Source organism: Macrosteles quadrilineatus, unplaced genomic scaffold (assembly GCF_028750875.1).
Source record: "Macrosteles quadrilineatus isolate MER2022 unplaced genomic scaffold, UCM_ALF_1.0 Scaffold_1__1_contigs__length_201487025, whole genome shotgun sequence".
Classification (NCBI taxonomy): Eukaryota; Metazoa; Arthropoda; class Insecta; order Hemiptera; family Cicadellidae; genus Macrosteles; species Macrosteles quadrilineatus.
In genome coordinates, this window is record NW_026542594.1 from 127,622,506 (window position 1) to 127,642,934 (window position 20,429).

General features: G+C 35.0%; 1 protein-coding gene across 1 annotated transcript; it reads right to left on the reverse strand.

Annotated features, from left to right (window-relative positions):
* Positions 1 to 931: 931 nt before the first annotated feature.
* On the reverse strand, positions 932 to 2,077 carry LOC129000481 (uncharacterized protein K02A2.6-like). Its single transcript, XM_054427445.1, has 2 exons — positions 1,348 to 2,077; positions 932 to 1,215 (listed from the first exon to the last, which is right to left on the reverse strand). Exons 1-2 carry the CDS (start codon positions 2,075 to 2,077, stop codon positions 932 to 934), a joined length of 1,014 nt encoding a protein of 337 aa, XP_054283420.1.
* Between the last annotated feature and the right edge of the window lie 18,352 nt (positions 2,078 to 20,429).

The following is a 20,429-nucleotide window of genomic DNA, read 5'->3' on the forward strand; positions in this document are numbered from 1 at the left end:
TTTGTATAAAATTTGATTATAAAGGCATAAACAAATATGATCATTGATACACGTTTTATGATATGAGTAATTATTTAATTTTGTAGTTATTGTTAAAATAGATATTTTTATGTTATTCTTTTTAAATGTTAAAATTACTTTAGTTACATGTAGCCAATTTTTATAGAAACAGAAATAATTTAATAGAGTATTTTGCAGACTAAACCCAGATTTTGAATCGTTAAAGAGTATGATTGTAATGAACAGAATGGTTTTAATTTTAGATATTATCTTCTAAACCCCATATCAAAATGGTTGTAAAATATCACCTAATCATTGTACTCCGAACATAGGCCTACTATCTTGTATACGAATATGAAGAGAGCAACGTTGTATTTAAGGATGTCTACAAAGACTTATATCTGCTCAATACCACATAAAATTAAAGTTAGCAGATCCTTACGACAACTTATCAGTTAAATATTAAGCTTATTAGGATTAGGATTTACTTCACTAACTATAATGTCAAGTACAGTGGTATGTAACATAAAATCAGTCAAAGAGTATTACAATTTGGCTTATTATTTTGCCTTTTATATTATTAACTCGATTTAAAACTGTCGTAACCTAACTTTACGCTAGAAAAGTGGACAAGACAGGAAGAGAACCACTTACGTTCGTTGGTGGACATAGAAGACGGAGCCGTGACGAATCATCCCACTTCAGGGCCCAGTGCACAGTGCAGCCACCACGCAAAACATAATAACTCTTCCGTTACTAATAATTATGACTGTTCATATATGAAACTATAATGACTTCTACTACACTCGTCTTCCCCATAAAAAAAAGTCAATACCATAAATTCAAAATTAACTCAACTTTCAAAATAAAATAAATTCACTTTCAATAAAATGCAACCAAAATTTCTTCTTCCCATTATTCATTAATTATTTTACAAGTCCAGCCTGTGAGGCTTTCGCACAGTCCGTCCAGACTTCCTCAGCGAGGGTGGTGGGCTGCACTGTGCTAGCGGCGACGCAGGAGTTGGCTGAGGCTGGGCTTGCCCTAGGCTCTCCCTGGGACTGGTAGTAGGCCTAGGTACAGGTGACATCATCATGGGACTAGTTGGTCGATCCTCCGGCGGGGGTGAATTCTTGGGTACTTGGGGTGATACAACGGGATCCTTGGGTGATACAAAAATCTCCTCCTCTTCTGCATACCGAGCTCTCAAGTGGTCTGCATGACAAAATCGGGGTTTTCCACCAATGACACTCACAAGATAGGTGACCGGACTTCTCTGTAGAATTATTTTGCCAGGAACCCAAGATATCTTTTCATTTCGGACAGTTTTGACATAGACTGCCTAACCTTCTGAGAAAAATCTACTTCTTCCCCTAAGCCTATCAGCTGCATCTTTTTGTTCCCTGTGTTTTTGATCAATGGATGACTGGAGATTGGGTTTTAACATAACCAACTGTGTGCGAGGCTTCCAAGACAGGAACATTTCTGCAGGGGTTAAGCCAGTAACTGTATTTGGAGTGTTGCGGTACGCAAACAAGAAATTTTCTAATTTCATTTGAAGAGTGGTACGCTGAGAACGCTGATGTTCCTCAATCACTTGACGCAAAAGGTTTTTCTTGACCTCCTGAACACTTCTCTCTGCAGATCCATTTGAAGCAGCATGATATGGGGGAGTTAATGTGAACTTCACATTGTTGTTTTGCAAAAAGGTTTTGAACTCTTGACTAGTAAAAGATCTTCCGTTGTCCGACACCAGTTCGACCGGCAATCCATACGATGAAAACAAGGTACGGAGTTTCTCGATAACCTTGGAAGAATTCATGGAACTCATGATAAATACCTCTAACCATTTAGAGTATGTGTCAATCAAAACTAAAAGTTGCTGTCTCGACTCTGGATCCTCCGCAAAGTCAATGTGTATCCTCTGCCATCGAGTTGATGTTGTAGGCCATTGCTGCAACGGTACTTTAGGTACCGAATTCCTAGTTAACTGACAAGCAGAACAAGAAGCCACTACGTCCTCAATCGACTTTTCCATGCCTGGCCACCAGACATAACTTCTCGCCAGCATCTTCATGCGCGTAACTCCCGGGTGTTGATCATGCAACATTTGAAGAACAGATGAATACAGTTTCTTTGGAATCACTACACGAGAACCCCACAGCAAACAACCTTGTTCCACGGACAACTCGTCCTTCTTCCTTATAGTACAGGTAAAATAATACAAAAACACTCCATATAAACAACAAAATTTGTAAATTCATGAAATTTCACCTGTGAGTTACTAATAATATGAGAAACTAAGATTCGATGAGTCCCCAAAATTTTGGGCGTCCTAAGGCCCTTTTTGGGGCCCTTTTTGTTCCGAAGGGCCCTTGTTCCTGAATAATTTTGTTTTTACGTTTAAGGTCGAGTGAGGTGTGGTTTTCGATGGTTTTAGTTATTTTTAATCGATTGGGAGTAGTTTTAAGTGTATTAAACCACACCATACAGGGTGTTTCGAAATATTATTAATTTTTACGATATTTAAACATTTATTCATAAAGTAATAAAATTAGTTACCACCATGCTCTATATAAAAGGGGATTATTGAAAATAACTGTAATTCTTTACTATATAAGAGGGAAGGATCACAAGGAGTATGGTAAGAGAAAATATTAAATACCCCCGTCACAGCAAACCTGCAGACTAAGCGAATTTTCATTTGCCCGATTTTCAATTAAATCTAAAATAGCATTGAGTTTAATGAATACTTAGGTTTGCTGCTACAAGGAGGCTAATAAAGTGTGTTTATAGTAAAATATTAATAGCCTAGTATAAAACAAATAAATTTGACAAGTTGTATTACATATCTATATGAACAAACAAGCAAAATCATTTTACACTATTCTTCTTAAGAATAACATGGAATTTTAAATTTACAATTTTTGAATTTTATTCGTAACTAATACACTTACAAAACACGTTAATATACTAAATAATTCGTTTTCTTTAAGCTCTTTAAAATGCTCTAGAGAAAAATTGGGAAACTTTGTCTTTTGAGGGTCAAAGAGTACAAATTTTTACCACATAAAACCCTGTTCCATGGGCCGATTATGCCGGTTTCGTTAAAATTGAACCGAAATTACTCGAGTTATCATGTTTACGGACACGTATATAACATGGATATATTATATTATATATATGTATACAAACACATATATAATATTTTGAGTATGGTGCTTTAGGCTTCTGGGGGCATCGAAATGAAAACGTAAATCGGTTTCGGGTCTATGTTTTACCATAATGTCTATGTTTAAGATCTTCGGTAATAGCTTATCCTCCTATATGGGATGTTTGCTGAAAGGGGATGGATTAAGTTTTACACTATAACATAATAACATAGGTTACTAAGCAAAAATTTCAACGTGCACAGGTGGTGTGAATAATCTTTCAACGTGTTTTTTATGCAAATCTATTAAGACCAATTTCAAATTGATAGTATGTATTTTTCTTAGGTAGTTATTTAAGTTATTTTTTTACATTTATTAAAAATTAGAACAATTGTATTTGTATAAAACCTTACATTGCATATTAAAATGAAGTGATTAAACTAAAGCTATTTTTCTACAATTTCCGTAGTATCTCTCTTTACAATTTCATCATCACAATAATTATTCTCAGACGACTCATTAACATTTTTATTATTCTTAGCAACTTGTCCATCTTTACTGATTTTGTCTAAGTTGGTGTTCAAGCAGGATCCCCCTTTACAAACCTAAAACCTTGCATATTGCAGAACAGGTAACACCAATCTTATAAAGCACGAACAATATGGTTCAAAAACACCTTTCATACATACTGACGTTTGCAACTTGTATCTTAAATTCCTCATACTTATTTTCAATCAATACAAGTACGGTTATCTTTCGTGGTTATGACGACCAGGACAGCACTAAGACATCAGAGCAGCATTGTCGGTACAAGCATTTTTGTCCTGAACAATGGGAACGAGGTTTATGGGGTAAAAATTGGGTTTCTTATTTACTTTACCCTCAAAACACAAAGTTTCACAATTTTTCTCTAGAACATTTTAAATAGCTTAAAAACAAATAATTTAGTATATTAACGTGTTTTTGTATGGTTATTACTTACGGATAAAAATACTAACATTGTAAATTTAAAATTCCCATGTTTTTCTTATGTAGAATAGTGTAAAATGATTTTGTTTTTTTGTTGATGGATATATTTTGATCAAACTTGTCAAATTTATTTGTTTTATACTAGGATATTAATATTTTACTATAAACACACTTTATTAGCCTCCTTGTAGCAGCAAACCTAGGTAATCGTTAAACGTAATGCTATTTTAGATTTAATTGAAAATCAAGTAGGTAAGTAAAACGGAAATTCGCTAGGTCTGCAGGTTTGCTGTGACGGGGGTATTTAATATTTTCCCTAACTCCTTGTGATCCTTTCCCCTTACTAGTAAAGAATTACAATTATTTTCAATAATCCCCTTTTATATAGAGCATGGTGGTAACTAATTTTATTACTTTATGAATAAATGTTTAAATATCGTAAAAATTCATAATATTTCGAAACACCCTGTATGGTGTGGTTTAATACACTTAAAACTACTCCCAGTCGATTAAAAATAACTAAAACCATCGAAAACCACACCTCACTCGACCTTAAACGTAAAAACAAAATTATTCAGGAACAAGGGCCCTTCGGAACAAAAAGGGCCCCAAAAAGGGCCTTAGGACGCCCAAAATTTTGGGGACTCATCGGATCTTCATTTCTCATATTATTAGTAACTCACAGGTGAAATTTCATGAATGTACAAATTTTGTTGTTTATAAAACCCTATTTTACCTGTACTATTAGAAAAATAGCTAGTTCCGGCTCAATAGAGCTCGTCCAGCCGTACATCACAAAATCTCGGACCTTCGAAAGAATCGGATCCTTATCCGTCATTTTATCTATATGCAAAGCAGTAATAGGTGCAATGTCCTTGACAACACAGAAATTGTTCATCACTTCTGTACATACATCTACATGTGAAACAAAATTAGCATCCAGCTCTATAGGTTCCGCTTCTGCTAAGGGTAACCTAGACAACGCATCAGCGTGAGAGACATCCACTCCCTTCCGGTACCTAAACTCCAAATCATATGCTGATAGAATCAAGGCCCATCTCTGCAGCCTAGCTGCCGCCATACTAGGAACGCCCTTTTTAGAGCCAAAAATAGCCGTCAACGGCTGATGATCAGTCTGTAAAATACAATGTCGTCCATATATATACTTATGAAGCTTTTTGACTCCAAAGATCAAAGCCAGAGCCTCCCGATGTAACTGGGAATAATTCCGTTCACTGGAACTTAGCGTTTTTGATGCGAAGGCAATTGGCCTTTCCTGCCCATCGATAAGATGAGATAGAACAGCAGCCACCCCTCTGGGACTCGCATCACACGTCAGAACTATGGGCTTTTTCACATCATAGTGAACTAACAAACTTGAGTCCAACACCCATGATTTACTCTCCTGAAAAGTCTTAGAACACACCTCCGACCACACCCATGGATGATCCTTATGTAATAAGTCATAAAAACAGCTTATTCTAGCAGACAGGTTAGGTATAAATGCATGATAATAATTTATTAGACCAATATAGGCTCGTAACTCTTCCTTAGTACTAGGCTCAGGCGCTTTACGCAGCGCAGTTAACAAACTTTCTTGTGGACGGAGACCATCTCGAGTAATCACATGTCCTAAATACTCTATTGAAGATTGCAAAAACTTACACTTTTGTTGGTTTACTCGAACACCAAACTCATCAAGGCGTTGCAGCACCTGCGCCAGACGGGCAAGCCCCTCTTCCTTAGAGCGAGCCGCCACTAAGACGTCATCTAAGTACGCCACCGTTCCTGGAAGACCTGTTAAAATTTGGTCGATGGCTGACTGAAAAATTGCAGGAGCTGAAGACAAACCATATGGTAGCCTTTTTAAACGATACAGACCCTTATGGGTAGCTAGGGTCAACAGATGTTGCGATTCATCCGCTACCGCCAATTGCTGATACGCATTTGAAAGATCAAGGCAGCTAAAAACTGAGCAACCGCCTAGAGTTGCAAAAATATCTTGAGCCTGTGGAAGCGGGTAATGTTCCATTTCAATACACTGATTAAGGGTAATTTTATAATCGGCACAAAGCCTAACACCATTAGGCTTAGGGACAACCACAAGTGGAGTGCTCCACTGTGAATTAGTAACTCTGTACGCAACATCCTCTTGAACCATTCGGTCCAACTCACTCTCAACTTTCTCCCTTAACGCAAAAGGCACTGGTCTCGCCTTACAGAACTTAGGGACTGTCCCTTCCTTCAAAACAATGTGAGCCTTAACAACCTTAATTTCGCCCGTTCCAGGCTGAAAAACTGACCTAAATTTACTCTTCAACTTAGCAATATCCACATCAGAACTATGATCCACAGTGGCTTTACATGAAAACACGTGTTGCCAATCTAACCTCAACTGACCTAACCAGTTTCGGCCCAACAGAATCGGTTGACTCTTACTTTCTAAACTAAGTACTGTCAAAGGCAAACTAGCCTGCTGATTATTATATTTAACATCGACATTCACTTGTCCCAGAACAGGTACATCATGACCTGAATAAGTAGTAAGTTTCACATTTGCTGGCCTAAGTTTGAGGTTAGAAAATTGTTCATAAAATATCTCAGAAGGGCATATAGTCAAGGCACTGCCTGTATCTAGAATCATTTCTAAATATACATCATTAGCCACTAGGCCTACCTTATAGCCGTTGTCTGATCCTGATTTAAGGTTGTACATACCTATCTCTGCCATTGGAACTTCTAGGCCTAGGCCAACCTCTTCCTCCACTTGATGGACCCCCATCCTAGGTGTCGACTTTTTACCATGGAAACTAGAAGATTTCTTGGCTTTACACACTTTCTTGAGATGACCTACTCTCTGACAACCGTGACACTTGTAACTGGCGAACGCACACGCACTAGACCAATGACCCGCAGAACCACACCTCCAGCAAGAGTTTCTAGAATTTTGATTTTCACTACTCCTATGCATGAAAGTTTTAGGCCTATTTTGACTTTTCACATTGATTTTCGCAATGTCCCCACGAGGTTGCACAAATAGGCTTGACTGCGATTCGGCCTGTTCCAGCCTGAGCGCTAACGCGTAAGCTTCGTCAAAGTCCAATTCCTCCGACAACAATTTCTGCCGGATAGTTTCATTAGAAATGCCGGAAATCACTTTGTCCCTCAAAGCGTCTTTCAAAAAGGTACCAAATTTGCACGAACTAGCCAAATGTTTTATTGAAACCACAAACTCCGCTATGCTTTCGCCCGGCTTTTGCACACGAGAGTAGAATACATATCGCTCCGCCACAACCAACTTCTTGGGCGCATAATGTAATTTCAACAACGCTGCAAGTTCATCATAGGTCTTAGAATCTACCTCTACCGGTGATAATAAATCGGATAAGACCGATAAAACCCTGGGACCAATAACTGTAATTAAAACCGACACCTCGTTCTCCTTCTTAACATTGTTCGCTTTGAAAAAATGTTTCAGGCGCAACAAATAGGGCACAATGTCCTCCTCACTTGGATTAAATTCAGAAATCCTGCCAACACTAATACTCGCCATTTTTAATCATCTCAACTATAATACGCACTAAAACAACAACTGTTATCGCGTACTACCCTAACATAAAAAATATGATAAAAAGGTTTATTACCGACTGCGCCAAAATGCCGTAACCAAGCGTTACGCTAGAAAAGTGGACAAGACAGGAAGAGAACCACTTACGTTCGTTGGTGGACATAGAAGACGGAGCCGTGACGAATCATCCCACTTCAGGGCCCAGTGCACAGTGCAGCCACCCCGCAAAACATAATAACTCTTCCGTTACTAATAATTATGACTGTTCATATATGAAACTATAATGACTTGTTGTTCAAAGGTTTATTGCGGACATTTTCCATCACGAATGTAAAAAACAATACACAACGTTATTGTGGTGACGTTATAATGACTTCTACTACAAAAACATAATCACCAATGATGTAAAACACTGTCAACAGTCATAAAAAAGAGTTTGCGGTGACGTAATACAAATTTGCGACAACTTGTTTAAGAACAATTTGGAAGAAGGTTAAATAACTTTGGAGCCAGAAAACCAAAAAAACTTTCTAAAAAACTCATTATAAGGGTGTGGAGTAATAACAACATTTCTAGATCTTAGTCGATCAGAATAAACCTGTTGATTTCCTAAAACATGGCCAGATCTAATAAAACATATTCTTAGCACTCTGAAAACAAATAAGTGTCTCAGTGGAAAAACTTTTAGAGATTCAAATAAGAGAAACAATGTTCTAGTCTGTCTACACCCATTATAAACCTTAGGATATTTTTTTTGGGCTACAATCAAAGGAATAATACCTGAATGGCTAATACCTCCCCAACATAATATGCCATATTGCAGTTTGGAATCCACCAAAGCACAATATACAGTTCTTAAAATAGATCGAGGACAGCAAGACTTTATCAAATAAAAATTCCTTAGGCAAGACCATAGATATTTCTTTAGATTATTTACGTGGGACTTCACCGACTGTGAGACCAAGATATTTAATTTATTTATTTATACTATTAGCAAATCGAGAACATAATTGTCGCGTCTCCTGTAGATCTCCCAGTAATAAAACCAACAAAAAGAAAACTAGAAAAAAAAATACAAGTCGATACTTAATTAACTTTTTTTTTAAATTTTAGAGAACACTGAAAGTATGGATATTGATCCATAGTGAATGCAGCCTCTAATATCCCCTTTTTTTTTTGAATTACCACAGCAGCTTTTAACTCATCTGGAAAAATGCCTAACTCCATACTAAGATTTAAAATGTGGGCAAGAACTGGTGCAATTAGATCATGAACTGACTTAAGCATAGTTGCAGAAACACTATCAATACCAGGCGACTTGTTGGAATTTAGGCTTAAAATAATCCTACTTAGCCTAACTCTTCCGAGTCAGTTGGTACCAACAATAATGAGTTTAAATTGTCTTTTGATCGAAAACGTTTTGAATAATTGGTATCATAAACCCCAATCAAAGTGTCTACCCCATTACGCAAATCGTCTATAACATTGATAAACAAATTATTAAATTTATCAGCTATTTCCCGGGAATCATTCATGAGTTCGTTGGGATTTGTACGGGAATAAACACTAGCAATATCTTTGCTTAAATCATTGGCACCCAATAATTAATTACTAATTAATTAATTAATAATTAACAGTACGCCATTGTATTTTCATATTATTTTTATTTTAATGTAACATGTTTTTGTAATACTGCTCTTTTCTTGTATTGATATCAGCATTTAGCCTTCTCGAAAATGTATCAAAATATGTCCTTAAACTAGTGTTATTGGGGTATTTTTTATCTTTTTGTACAATACATTTCTAGCAAGTTGCCTTTTACATAATGCATATGTCATCCATGGTTTACGTATTTTGTATTTAACGGGGTTTAAACACAAAGAGTAGAACTATTTATTATATCTAAGAAACGATCCAAAAACCGTTTGAAAACTTCATAAATGTTGTTAAAAATAATAACAAAGGACCAATCTCTACACTCTGCTAAGCACCTTAGCATAATATAGTAAACTTTCTTATACCGATTAAGTTTATCTGAGTTAATATTGGTCAAATGATGACCAACACTAAGGTTGCAGACAGTCCAACCTTGGGTTAATCGGCGGTGTGGAGAGGTGGACTTCTACCTCACCCAGTTTCTGATGGGTCGCGGCTTTTTCCGGTCGTACCTGTTCAGGATGGGCAAAGCCGTGCCACCCGATTGCATATACTGCCCAGGCATTCCCGATGACGTGGAACATACCTTTTTCCACTGCCAGCGTTGGGAAAGGCCCCGCCTGGAGGCTCAACAGTTAGTAGGACTGCTGTCGGTGGACACGGTCATACCGATGATGACGGAGGGTGAGGACAATTGGACCTGTGTGTCACATTACATCCAGGGTATTCTCCGCGCCAAGAAGCTTGACCTTGACCGGGATGCGGTGTAGGTCATGAAGTATCCAAATGCCAAAAACTGTGAGAGCCCTGAGGGCTTAGGTCACATGTTGGCCTGACTTGAAGTAATGTGACAAACAATTCCAGGTCTGTGTCCAACAGAGTAGAGGGGGTTTTTTAGTGAGTAGTCTGTGATAGATTCAGGAGTCTCACATTACAGGCTGGCTACCTGTGTGCGTAAAAGCATTTTCCCTCCTCTCCCTTAAAAAAAAAGTTGCAGACAGTACAATCATGATCAGTTAAGCCTAATGGAATAACCTTACCACTGCTAATAATATTATCATGCGATCTAAAATAAATATGGTCAATTAAACTAATGATATTGTACGATATGCGCGTAGGATAATTTTTTAATCGATTTCACCCAGAGTTTGCCATCACTGCCTGATATCTATCAGATTCTACAGAGTTTTTAAGGAGACATAAATTTATATCACCGACAACCAAAAAATTGCAATCAATAATTGTAGCTAAAATATTTTCAAGCTCATCAATGAAAGTTTGTTTTGGATATGAATGTAGACGGTAGAGAGCAAGCAGTGTGATTGACAAAGACGGAGTGATGTCAACAATGACCTTGACCGAGTCAGCTGTTCGCAGCGCAGCACCTGGTTCTGCCAGACGCCACGAGTTTTACGAGTAACAATAAGAAACGTAAACAACAACTCCTCCGGCTCTGTAATCGTTAATGTACACAAAGTAATTGCAATAACCATATATTTCAAATTTATCGCGTTCACAATCACTGATTCAAATTTCAGTAACACAATTATATTGGGCAATACTTTTAAACTATTTAGGACTTTTATAAATGAATAAAAGTTTTCTCTATTTTATGCATAATGTTTAAACTATTAACACGGTCAAAAAAATTTTTAATGATAATATTTCATTGCGCTTGTCTGACATTAGTTAAAATAAGAGATAAGAAATAAGACTTTTACTATAAGGTGCAAATATCTAAGTTCCAAATGTGGCAGCTGACCTTGTAAGTGATTAAAGACGAATTATAACTCTGCTGTAAATAGTTTGGCTGAAGTGTGAGTCATATTTAGTAATAATAGAAAATAAGGTACAAAGTGGTTCTGTGAAAATGAATGGAATAACTTATGATACAGAAAAAAAATATAATTTGACTGAGTTATATTATCTGGTTTTATTATTTTATATATAGGGTTAGTAAAAAGTCCCCCTGTAAATATTTAACAGCCCATACTAGAAAAACTAAACTCGACACACTTTTATGGCAACTTATGAAGTACTTTGTGGGCATAACCGCCACTTAGTGTACATCCCCAAAATGGGGGATTTTGGGGGAAACTCAAAAATTTAAAAAGGTAAGACCCATCGAGGGACCCCTCATTTGGGTCTATATATTTAAACTAACCCTTTATATATATATATATATATATATATATATATATATATATATATATATATATATATATATATATATACGGGTTCAATAACTTACAAAAAAAGAGGCCACCAACCTATTAAAAAAAAATAAATAAATAAATAATAAAAATGTAATGGATATGTCTAATATCGTACTGTCAAAAATATAGTACAAACTTGTTGAACAATAGTATTAGCTTCTGATGAACTAAAATAGAAAATGCATATATTGGACCTGGACTTACATGTTGGAGAAAGCGGTAGCTGCTACTTCCCGGAAGGGCTTTCCTCTGTATCGTAAATAACTTCATTATTGAGATCAAAAGAAAGAATAGTATACTTAATTTATGGGCTAGTTTTGATTAAATACATTCTCTTTTACAATATTTGCGTAGGATGGTTATTGCAATATAGTTTTAAGAACTCTATTTACAATATAAATGTATGATGTAAATGTATACATAATGTATACATGTATAAATGTATACATGCATTTTTGTGTTTGATGACATTTGAGGTAATTGCATAATTTCTTGTCTCGAATTCTCAGTAATGTAGAATATTTGTTCGGTAAATTTAAATTCTAGTAAACTCTATCTATTGGTCTTGGATTTTCTTATTGAAAGAATTCTTTGACTAAAACAATTTCACCAACAATCATGGCATACACTGAGAATTTAAAATGTACGTGCACGTACAATGCAGATTGGAAACAGTGAAACCAAGTACAGTACAGCAGCAATGATCGTGACAGTGGAATATCCGATTTATTCAATTCACACACGCCACCGGGATATTCTGAGTTTATAATGAGGCTCAACTGAATCGTAAGTAGTAGCTGCTTTCATGAGCTATGGAGCAGAATTTCCAAGCATGTAGTAATACATTTGTCTTCAAAAGTGCTTATTGGATGATATTCATAAATTTTTAAAATTCAAGTAAATTAGGTTGGGTAAACAAGTACCAATAATATGTAACATTTACAAACCAGGACATGTTAAAAAATATATACTGTTAAACACATGTGTATCAAAGTCTTTAAATTGGTTTTCCGCAGCTAAAGTAGTTCTATTTTCCGATTTAAATATCAATGCACATACAATACTAGCATTTACTAATCCTCTCATGTCGAGAGGCCCCAATTGACCATGATTGATTGTTTAGTGCCTGTTATATGAACTTGCATTGGATTGTATGTGCTCATTGAATTAATCTTTAAGTTGTCATTATTTCACATTTACGTCAAATATCACAATGTACAAACATACATTATGAATTCACGCTTAGGATGTAAGGTTTAAGGCAGTCTGTAAGGTAGTGACGTGGTTTGCTATATTATTCGTTCGTCTATATTATCATTTTATTCCATCAATACCCAGTTCATCAGTTCGTGCCAGATTATCGCAGAAGTATATATGAATATAATATATTCCCGCAGTTTAAATTGTCTGCTGAATATGAAAAAAAATCATCTTATGGTTATACGGATTGCAATCAACTACATCAACTGGTAACTTTAATTAACTATTTAATTTTTCAGTCGGTAATATTTAGTCTAATTATTCCTGAACATCTACAATGGATAATGATCCGCCTTATGTTAATGGATGATATGTTTTAGAATACAAATAATTTAGATTAGCAAACATCAGCTATGTGGAAATTACAGGGGCTTTTACAAATTTACTTTTTGGGAATTAGCAATTGCCATTGTGTTCAAAGGAAAATGTTCATCAGGCACCAAAATTGATTTTCCTACAGTCACCCGACAAAGTGGGCTTCATTGCACTAATTAAAGTAGCCTACAGAAAGTGTTAGCATTTTCAATTAAAAAAAAATAGATTGCCAAATATCTATTTCCTACAGTCACCCGAAAAAGTTGGCTTCCTTGCACTGTTTATAGTACAGAAAGCTGATAATTGCTGCATGTACGTACTTTGTCGTACGGTTTTTACGTTGTTGTGCGGTTTATGATCAACGATCTGGACCCAAATGGACAAACCTTATTGTTTGCTGACGACACCACCTTGTTCAATAGGGGGAAGAACATTGAACAATTGAGGGCAGAGGGAGACAACCTGCTGGAAATGGCTAAGGATTGGTTTATATAACAAACTGCTTCAAAATCAATGAGGCGAAAACCCAATCCCTAATCTGCACTCTACGATCGAGGATGGAGCAGGACGAGGCTGTAAAGCTATTAGGATTCTGGATTGACCCTAGGTTAGGCTGGAACATTCACACAGACAAGGTTTTCGTCAAGATATCAAGAGTACTCTACCTTCTCAGGAAGCTTAGAGAGGTTATCACTAAAAACTACTGGATTACCATCTACCATTCCTTGTTCCATAGCCATATACTGTATGGAATAGTACTCTGGGGCCAATCTCCTTTTGCCCAGGATATACTGTTGCTGCAAAAGAAAGCCTTGAGAGTCATAACATCCTCCGGCCCAAGAGAACACTGCCGACCTCTTTTTAAAGAACTGGGTATCCTCACCGTTGTTAGCCAGTATATCCTGAACAGCCTATTACTTTTGAAAGAGAACCTGACCAGCTTTAATAGCAGAAGTAGCCATCACGACCACGGAACACGCAGAGCTCATGACTTGGACATGCCTCGCTGCAGTCTAAGTCTAACACAAAAGAGCTACCCGCACTCTGCTATAAAGATTTTTAACACCCTGTCCGCAAGAGTCAGGAACTTAGAAATGAAAGCTTTTAAAGCCACAGTGAGCAATTCTCTCTTGCAAAGGCAATTCTCAAAGGTATTTCTCTATAGTGTGCAAGATTTGATAGAGGAACATCTCATGCCGGGTTGAAATTTCAGCCACAGCCTTAGTATTTAGTATTTATGTTGTAAATATATGTTTTTATTATATAGTATTAAACATTTGACGCTATCAATCCGCAACCACGGTCAAAGATAAAGAAGACAAGTATCAAGTATATTTTGGGGCACATCATGATTCCAACTAAACAACACAAAACACGTGGTTTTATTATGCACGTAATCCGTATACGCTTGGAAATAGGTTGGCATCACTTAAAGATAATAACACTATGATCAGCTGATTGACTATTATATATGATTTAACCTATCATTTCGTGTTTATAGTTTATGTTATATTTTCGTTCAACGCTTAGTTTGAACACAACCTATAACATAAGTTAGAACCTGTAACTATTTGAAAGAATAATTATAAGTGTGCCTAACATGTTTGAGAATAATGAACTCAGTGATTATGAATATATATTGTGTATACCAGAAGAAATATCTAGCAGAAACTGCAAAACATTTTTCATTAAACCTGTTTCCTGAAAAATGAAGAAATAAGTATGAACGAGCATACTAACTGTTTTCTTCTTGGTGTGCAAGTTAGAAAGTTACAAAATTACTTGTTTATTCTGTTTATACTGATTATAACTGTTAATACGCGTACTCTTGAAAGTAAGAACACATCAAGATACTACAACTACAATCAGCTGGTGCAGTGTTTCCCATTCCGTTCAACTTCACTAGTTCCACAAATAACTATTCTAAAGACTAACAGATTGGGGTGTTTACAAATTTACTGTTTTGAAATGGATTTTTGGATATGTACAATGGTACATGCCTAATATCGCACTAAAAGAATTGACAAAATTAGACACACTTTGGTTTTAGCTTAAGAGAATCTAGTATAGGAATAAATATTTTGATTCCTTTCTTGGGTTTTCAATCTATATTTTTTGATCCTGAAATATTAAAAGTAATAAATAATTCCCAGTAGTGTCTCACTTTAGTGACGAGAAAGAATTCAATTGTCTCTGTTTTACCTTGGCGTTTAATTCAAATTGATTGTTGGTGCCATTTTACCGACGCATTACAATTCACATTAACAGGGTAACAAACACTTTATTTAACACATACAAACAACGAAACAAGGACACATTACAACCTATAACACATATGCATCTATCACGCGACGCGGACGGTACCGACGCAAGACTAGTAGTAAACTCTGGACTGAAGTTCTAACAGCTGATCATTGTTGCCTGATGACGTCACTGTCTACGCTAACCAACATACTACAGCTGACTCTCTTGTACAGACGTGTCACTGTGATACACTTTAGTTGAATGTAATGATTGTGAATTCGAGTCGTGTATTGTTTGTGTCTCATAGTTATGTGTCGTGTTTAAAACATGTGAGTAATCAAAATTTTATTGAACATTGAGTTCTGGTATGTATTTTGTTTTTGAACTATACGTAATATTAGAAATAATAGTTATAATTATATTGGTAATTAATTATTAAAACTCCATAACAGCACTAAATAAACGTGATTCCATATTATTTTTATCATTCATACATTACAATACGGTAATTATGAATATAATCCATAACCTACATATTAAAACTTACGAATAAATAATTACGAGATGAAATCAATGAATATAGGACAAATTAACATAAGATATTCTACATTTTACCTATTTTTCAATAAAAACTAACCAAAATAAATGGTTCAATAATTCTGGTTTTGCATTATTATATATACAATTGATGAAGCAGTTTTTTTTTCGATTTTACCAATAGTATAAACATAAATTGTGTACCAGTAAGGGGTTTATTATTCATGATCACCAAGTGATTTAAGTAAATAATGAATGGATGAACAAAGTCGCAAAGCTAAGTTGCAGAGATGCAGTAAAATATGTACTAAGTCAGCCAGTTTCGTGCATAATGGAAACGTACTTCCATCCTCTAGGCGATGGATAAAACATGCACATAACTAGCTTATATTGATCGTCAAATCAAGAACATACACAACACATATTTTAGGTCCTTTCTTTCCTTACGATAAATTGTTTAGTCAGCCGAAAATGCTGTTAGTTTTGAACAGATATATTAAATAGCACCATAAATATACCTACTGAGACACATGCTAACCAATATTTAAATTATAAACGACACTAGTTTGCCAATATTTCACGCAATCCCGTTATTACTCTGGTAAATTATTACAGAAAACTCATTTGGTTATTATTTATTGCACTCCGACGATACTTAAAAATTAAGGCAATATACAATAATATATCTTTCCTTTTAGCATGTAAATCAGGAAATGAAGACGATCTGTAATATGAATAACAAATTGAATGTAAAATACAAATTTGCAATTAATAAATCTAACGTATGCTATGAAACTAAACCTTATATAATATCTACTCGCTAATGGTTTGTAAGGCCTGAACACGAAGAAAATACAAAATATCCATTTATTGTCCATGTGTCTCAGCAGTTTTGTTAAATCGTTTGAAAATGCTTGGTCGTCACCAGGCCAATAAATATTTTATGGTCTTTGCTGGCGATGCCAGCCATATAAGTATTAGTCAAATACTGCACGTTGTAGTCCAGCCTCACAATTGGTTAGGATAACAGCATTTGCAAGTAATTATTTATTGCACGCTCCGAGTATGAAACATTAAGGAAATTCCGCTTGGAAAATCTCATTTAACTGATCAATACAGTCAACACAATAACTGCATGATAATAGCTGATTTATTCTGAGAACAAATTTAGATAAGCACCAACTGAAATTTTTAGCTAAATATTGCTTTTCCAGTAATAATTCGCATTATAGCATATTAAATATCATACTACAAATAGACCTTTGTTCGACAAATTTCATTGCTTTATAACAACGATAATCAATAACAAACAATGATGTTGATATTTAAGTCAAATTGATAGCTTTTATTATCATATAGTTTACCTAGTTTTAGTTAATATTCAGTTTTGATTCCAAATAATTCATTTATATTTAGGTATTTCAAAAGATTAATTAACAAATGAAATTCGTTTCTTTTTCAATAAACCCAAAAAATTACAGCCTGCTTGTGCGATAAAATTATGTTTAGAAATGTTTTAGAACCTAAAGAATTGTAAAAAGATAAATAAACCATCCTTGCTACGTAAATAAACATGTCAGCATTATTATTGGTTATTAAAGCTACTGAGTGCCGTTTCTTTCATGTTTGTACTTTCCAAAATCCTGTAATAATACAATTTTATCGTGATACATTCCATCTTATTTGAGTTGAATCTTCTTTGTATATTTTGTTGGATCATAACTATTTGTCACCTTGTAAATCTTGCTAACTCGAGAATGTCAAAAACGTTGGTAAGTGGTTACCGTACAAAACATAATTGCTTATGCTACGGATAAATTATAAGCCATATTTAAGTCTCAATCTGTATCTGCTCATGCTGCCTTTAGCATAAGCAGACGAGGATTGAGACTAATAACGGAAAAGGATCTTACTCCAGAATAAGATCATTTTCTGTTAAGTAGGAAAACAACTTTACAATAATACATTTCAGGTAATTTCCATTAGGATTTATATATTCCTTGTTGGGTAACTTAATTTGGGTGTAATTTAGTGGTAAAGCTATAATCACATCATGAATGGCAAAATGCGTGGGATATGCTTTAGGTATAGCTTACAATGTGTCATCCTTCAAAGAAGATAAGTATATTTCGACCATTTTCAGTCATTTTTAGTAGCTGATAGCTGACAATAATCTCATTTGTTGAACCATCTAATGTTATAAAGTGTAAGTTTACAAATTTACCATCATAAAATGTTTAAAATTGATAACCTGTAACTAAACGTGGAGATATTAAAAAGGTTTAAATACCTGCTATCAAGCAATCCATTTAATTGCAGTTGCAACTAGTTTCAACTCGTATGTGGAGTCATCGTCAGGCGGTACAAGGACTTCTTCTTTCTTCATATGAAGAGCGTCATATTTAACACGTAAACATAAATAAACATTTACACACGACACAAAACACGTTACGGACACGAAACATTTACCGATCAGTTACGACAACAGACGACGCTAACCCGACGGAGTTTAAGTCCAGGACTTATAGACATTTATAGACACATTATAAAGCAATTATAGACACGTGAGTTTACCATTGACTATTGGACAGTACAAGTAGACTTCACATCTAATTGTGGAATCTGAACCCTGTTATATCTGTAAGCAGAGGCTATAATTCCTATCTACAATATTTATATATAATGTGTAAATTAAGTCTTGAAAAAAAAATCCGCAATTTTTAACATCAAAAATATTTTGTTAACCCCCTTAACAGGGTGAGGGGGTGAGTTATTCTTTTCAAATAGCAACCTCTATTGAGTGACCCCTCATTTGAAAGGATTTGTCTATAGAAACACAATTACGCTAACCCGAGGTGAATATCTCACCCCTAGCCAAAATGGCGGGTATTCCAAAATCGTTAATTTTTTCACGCTTTTTCACATAAATCAAGTTTTGGAATACCCGCCATTTAGGCTAGGGGTGAAATATCTACCTCGGGTATGCGTCATTGTTTTTCTTTTGACAAACCCTTTAAAACGAGGGGTCACTCAATAGGGATTGTTTTCTTAAATAAGTTACCCCCACCCCTTACCCTGTAAAAGGGTTAAAAAATATTGTTAATGTAAAAAACTGCGGAACCTATGTTAACAATCAATTCCACAAAAAGAATATTATTATTAATTTTGGTTTTATAAAATACAGATTTGTTTCCATATTATTTGTGGAATTGGTGCTTTTTCACATACAGCAAATCAAATTTTGGAATACCTGCCATTTTGCCTAGGGATGAATTATCCACCTCGGGTTTGCGTCATTGTGTTTATTTTGACAAATTCTTCAAAGTGAGAGGTCACTCAATAGGAGTTGCTATTTGAGAAAAAATAAGTCATTCCCTACCATCTACCCTGTTAGGGGGGTAAACAAAATATTTTATGTAAAAAATAACGGAACTTTTGTTAACAATCAACGCCGCAAACAAAATGATTTCTATATATTTCGGTTTAAAAAATACAGATTTGTTTCAAAGACTTAATTTACACACTGTATGTTTTATCCAATGACAAAACACGTACTCGTTATGCAATCAACCACAAAAAAATGCGTTATGTGTTGTGGAGCAAAATTAGTTTTCAATAAACTGGAAGTGTGAAAAATTATTCGCAACTGTCTATTTTCTCAAAATATTAACTAGAATTCAGTATAATGGTTAGATATTTTACATTGTACGTACTCTGCCCGTACCCCAGAGTATGGGCCAAACTTACAAACTTGTGGTTTGAATAAGTAATGCTAGCTGTACAAACTAGGTATTATCGTTTGAGAAATTGGCTGATGTAACGTTCAAAATTAAGATGAATAAAATCTCAGATGATACACGCTTTATGAACGTTGAAGGGTAAAAGTGATTTAATTGTTTTACAGCACTAATATTCACTGCTGAAACTGTTAAGTTTTCCTAATCGTTAAAAATACCTATATATTTGAAATTGTTTATTTGAATAACCGTGTTTCATTCCCAAAACAAGTACAAAATAAAATTTTCTCGTTATTTATTATAATTTAATATGAGTTTACAGTAATTTAGGAACATTCAAAGTTACCTATTCAAATATTCTTGAAACTGGAAAAAATCTGATTCAGAATCGCATAGCTCAGAAACACATTGAAAAGCTCTTTATTTGCACAGGACGTTTCAAATATTGGCACAGCCAAATATTTGTTATGGTATGACCGTATTTGTGTATACTCTTTGAAAAACGTTCCAGTTCCATTGTTTGATAGTTAAATAGAACTGTACTGGTCTGTTTTTTTTTTTTTTTTTTTTTTTTTTTTTTTTTTTTTTTTTTTTTACATAGAATTTCCTCTTGACCCGGGGTTTAAATTGCCAATACTAATTGTTATTTGCTATTTGATGAAGTTCTGTTGGTTAAGAAACTCTTTGTTAGGATTCATTTCTTGTGCGTTTAGCCTTAACACAAGTTGTCCTTAGATTTAGGGCCTTTTGGTTTATAATAGAATAGAGTAGAGGA